This window comes from Lactuca sativa, chromosome 2 (assembly GCF_002870075.4).
Source record: "Lactuca sativa cultivar Salinas chromosome 2, Lsat_Salinas_v11, whole genome shotgun sequence".
Lineage (NCBI taxonomy): Eukaryota > Viridiplantae > Streptophyta > Magnoliopsida > Asterales > Asteraceae > Lactuca > Lactuca sativa.
In genome coordinates this window covers 135,996,668-136,001,732 of record NC_056624.2, presented here as the reverse complement: position 1 = coordinate 136,001,732, position 5,065 = coordinate 135,996,668, and the positions used below count along the sequence as shown (strand labels likewise).

Below are 5,065 nucleotides of genomic sequence, written 5' to 3'. Positions count from 1 at the left end.
TAGCATAACACACACTATTATGATAAACTTTTCTGATAAGTGCATCGACAACTACATTGGCCTTTCCAGGATGATACAAGATTTCATGGTCATAATCTTTGATTAGCTCCATGGCTCATTGTTGTCTCATATTCAAAGTTTGCTGACGGAATATGTACATGAGACTTTTGTGGTCGGTAAACAATTGACATTTTGTACCAAAAAGATAATGTCTCCAAAGTTTTAGGGCAACTACCACTGCAGCGAGTTCGAGTTCATGGGTGGGATAATTCTTTCCATATTCTTTCAGTTGTCTTGAGGCATAAGCTATCACTTTACCACGTTGCATCAACATACAACCGAGTCCCAACCTTGAAGCATCGCTATATACAGAGAAATCATTATCACCTTCTGGAAGTGATAAGATTGGAGCATGGGTCAAAATATCTTTTAAAGTTGAGAAAGCTTTTTCTTGGGCTTCACTCCATTCGAACTTCACTTCCTTTCGTGTAAGACTCGTGAGAGGTACAGCTATACATGAGAAATATTTAATGAATATATGGTAATATCCCACGAGACCCAAGAAACTACGAATTTCAGAAGCATTACGAGGCGCTTCCTAATTCTGAATGGCTTCGGTTTTGGTAGGATCTATGGATATACCGTCTCCAGAAATCACATGGCCGAGAAATTGAACTTGGCGAAGCCAAAATTCACATTTCGAGAATTTAGCATATAGTATCTCCTTTCGAATATGTTCTAATAGCTCATGAATATGACTAACATGATCAAATTCAGACATGGAATAGATTGGAATATCATCAATGAATACGATGACAAATTTATTGAGCATTGGACGGCATACGCGATTCATCATATCCATGAATACAACAGGAGCATTTGTTAGACCGAACGATATAACAAGGAATTCATAATACCCATATCGAGTACGAAAAGCAGTCTTCGGTATATCCTGCTCGTGTATTGTCAACCGATGATAGCCAGATCTCAAATCAATCTTCGAGAAATAGCTAACAACCTGAAGTTGATCAAACAAATCGTTAATGCGAGGTAGTGGGTAGTTGTTCTTGATAGTTACCTTATTTAGCTCACGGTAATCAATAAACATTCGCATAGAACCTTCTTTATTCTTAACAAATAACATTGGATCAGCCCAAGGAGAGGTACTCGGTTGAATAAAGCCTTTGTCAATTAATTCCTGCAGTTGGATCATCATTTCTTTCATTTAAGTTGGCGCAAGGCGATAAGGAGTCTTTGCAATCGGAGCGGCACCAGGCACCAGGTCAATTAGGAATTCTACTTGCCTATCCAGAGGAAGTCCAGGCAATTCCTCAGGAAAAACATCAGGATATTCATTAACAACGGGAACATCATTTACCGTTTTCATCTCCTCTTTTGAGATATCAATTGTATCGGCCAGATAGATAGAACACCCCTTCGATATGAATTTACGAGCTTTTAGGAAAGAGATTATTTTTAAAATTTTGAGTGTTTGTTCACCGTAGACATAAATAGGATTCTCCCCTTTAATGAGAATACGTACAATCTTTTCATAGCACAAGAGTTTTGCGCGCTTCTTTGACAACCAATCCATTCCGAGAGTAATATTAAAGTCGGGCAAGGAGATAGGAATCATGTCAGCAAGAAAATTATAGCCTTCAATTTTTATCACACAGTCCCTATGGACTTTATCAGCAAGTAATGATATACTTCCTGCAGTATCTACATGAAATGGTTGCGCGAGTGCATAGCAAGCAATTTGAAAGGAACGCGCAATTTCATGAGACACAAAAGAATCTGAGGTACCAGAATCAAATAAGATATGAGCACGTCTAGAGTTGACTAGAAATGTACCAGTCACAAGATTCGGGTCTTCACGTGCCTCCTCTATGGTAATCTGAAATGCACGACCTTTAGCTTTTGGCACCTCCTCCTTTTTAGTTGGAGTACCCTTTAGTTATTGAACAGGAGCTTGACTTCTCGCCGATTGTAGAACAGAAGCTTGACTTCCCGTCATTTGACTAGTAAGAGTAGGGCAAAGACGCTTCCTGTAGCCAACAACACCACAAGCAAAGCATGTAACATTCCTCATTGGACAAACAGACTTCATGTGGCATACTTCTCCACATCCATAACAGACCATTGATCCTTTTTCTAATCTACATTCGCCCGGATGATTCTTTCCACAATTTCGACACGATGGCGATTGAAGAGAAAAAGATTGTGCCCTACCGCGCCGACGAGGGGTATTATTAGTTTGCACTTGTTTTCCAGGACCAGTCTGAATAGATTGAGCTGGTGGAATACAGGAAACAGGAATGGTTCGATCAATACGTGGATGCTTTGGAACAGAAAGAGTAGCACCACGTATTTCTAAGTCATGCTCACACTTTCGAGCATACTCAACAGCTTTATCAAATGACAGAACATCCCGATTAGCCATGAAATCGCAGATTTCATACCGTAGTCCATCTAGTAATAACTGGATTTTATTGTCTTCAGTTGGAATATACTTTGTAGCAAACCGTGATTTTTGATTGAATTGCGTTTCATAATCAATCACTATCATTCCTCCCTGTTTAAGCTCGAGGAATTCTTTCTCCAAACTTCTCCTCATGTCTAGAGGACAATACTTTCCTAGCAAGCGAGTTCTGAACATTTCACAAGATAATTTATCTTGGTCACACTCACTGAGAGCTTCGAATGTTGCTTCCCACCAGACTAAGGCTTCTCCGATGAGCATTGTAGAAGTATAACCAGCCTTGTCTTCGTTAACAACATGAGAGATATGTAATACTTTTCTGAGTTCTGGATCCATGTAAGAACCACAATGGGATTAAGAACATCTGAAAACTCTGTAGCACCATTACTCTTGAAAGTTTTGAATGAAGGACGTCTCGTCTCTCCTTTTGAAGATTCTCCGGTGACTTTCTCTTTTCCTTTATCACCATTCTTTTTGTTTTCTTCGAGAGTCTGCCGAATAACACCAGTAAGTTTACCCATGAGTCACTCCTCACGAGGGGATGCTGGAGTATTTACTTCATCAGGACGAGGATCTCCACCTACTTCTGGTGTATGGCTACCCACTTGTTCAGCCATTGTTCTGCAATTTGAAGTAATATAATAATTTAGAATATTAGGATTTATCACTACCTAATACTTTACTTAAATCTTTCATATGGTTTGTATCCATGTACTTACGATGAACCCGTTCATATATTGAACTTCTGACGATTGAAGTCTAAATACCAATCCGTGGTATTTAGTTCACTTAAACTACTGCTCTGATACCATGATTGAAAGAACCCCTTTCATACTTGACACATTGTTACTCCAAAACATGCTACATGCATATTTATAAACAATATTTTACATTGATAATTTAATTACAAAAGACTGGATACAAACCGACTAAGTTTTAGTATATTACATAACTACCCATGAAATTATAATTTTATACATACACAACTACTAAAAACAAAAGTAATATTATTGACTATTCTAAATCTCCCAACAGTATATGTCTATATTGGATCCTTATTACCTACAATAGTTAAACACTGAGATGGATAATGACACTTAGTGAGTTCAATAATAGATACAATATAATGTTATGCCATATATATACATCAATATGGCAGAAGCAAAGAGGAACAAGGAACAACAAAGACATATGTGAATCATGTGACAAACTTTCCAAATCAATAAATGATTTAATTCAAAGATATACAGTCAATGAGATACAACAATTTCAACTTGATATACATCAATAAAGCTTCGACCCAAATGGCACAGAAGACATACAATTTCTGATTAACATTTTGGTAGATTTTGCAGGCTTTTAGCCCTATCCAACCTTCTACCATTGCCATAGTGGTAGAAGTCATTCTCTTACGATACATGCTCTACACGGCCAGAGGCTACATACCAATACCACCGTGAATCTAAGTCCTTTCGCTGATCACATGGCCAAAGGTACAGGTTTGCTATCAAAATAGCACGAAATAATAACACGGGAAAATAACATGGAAAAGAACATAACACATATAACACATAACATACAATTGTTCCTATATATTGAACTCACCGTGAAATAACCGAAGGAATAAATGATAATTTGGGCAGCACTTCGACTCTAAAAATGATTTTCTATGACGAAACCGGGGATTTTAGTTGAAAAATGGCCTTACGCGGGCAGAGTTTCGACTTGAAATATGATTTTTTCGGGAACTTCGGAGCGTCGGGACTTGCATCGGTTGCAGGGGATGATATCGGGACTTCGTGGGGTTAAAACTAGCTTGAAAGAGAGTTGTGAGTGAGAGGGAATAGATTTTCTAAACAAAAACCCGAAGTCTTTGCTTCCTATTTATAGTGGCTGAAGTACAAATTACGTTGGGCGTAAATACTTATGTACGCGGGGCGTACTGCCCTGATAACCTCTTCGTTGGGCGTACACTCTATTACGCGGGGCGTAATGCATTGCGGCTCAGTAAGCTGAGCGTACACTGAGTACGTTGTGCGTAGCGTGATGCGTGGCATCAGATGTGTCGAACCTATGTAACATGTGTCGTATGCGAAGAAGGTGTTGATGTGGCCAATTTTGGTTCACACACACGAGTATGCTGGGCGTACACTGATTTTCTAAACTTCTAAAATCCATATCTTTTGCATACGAGCTCCGTTTTTGACGTTCTTAATATCCACGTGTAGGTGAGATGATACTCTACAACTTTCGTTTAGACTCCATCGTCTAATTTTGACTTCATTTTTAAAGATATATGTTTAACAGGCCGGGACAGGAAAAGTCTGTTAAAAATTAATAACTTCTTCATCCAACATCCGTTTCCGTCTGTCTTTTTACCGCTGTACTGCTATTGACGAGTCCTTTGATTCTCGTTTAGGGTGCGTCGGCTAAAAATCACTTGATCTTTATTTCGAGTTTTTAGTTGTTTACTACTATTCCGAAACTTAGAAAAATCATAATTTCCTCATATGAAGTCAGATTTGGACGTTCTTTTTATGAAAATTCTCGGTTTCACAAATACTACGACTTTCGTTTAGATCA

The 5,065-nt window shown here is 38.4% G+C and overlaps 1 protein-coding gene across 1 annotated transcript; it reads right to left on the bottom strand.

Moving 5' to 3' along the window:
* Positions 1-1,957: 1,957 nt before the first annotated feature.
* On the bottom strand, positions 1,958-2,818 carry LOC111884688 (uncharacterized). The gene has a single exon (XM_023881005.1). The coding sequence runs from the start codon at positions 2,816-2,818 to the stop codon at positions 1,958-1,960; it is 861 nt and encodes a 286-aa protein (XP_023736773.1).
* Between the last annotated feature and the right edge of the window lie 2,247 nt (positions 2,819-5,065).

Bases quoted from the DNA above. Each gene is read 5' to 3' on its own strand.
- LOC111884688 (XM_023881005.1), bottom strand. From the start codon at position 2,818: ATGGATCCAGAACTCAGAAAAGTATTACATATCTCTCATGTTGTTAAC.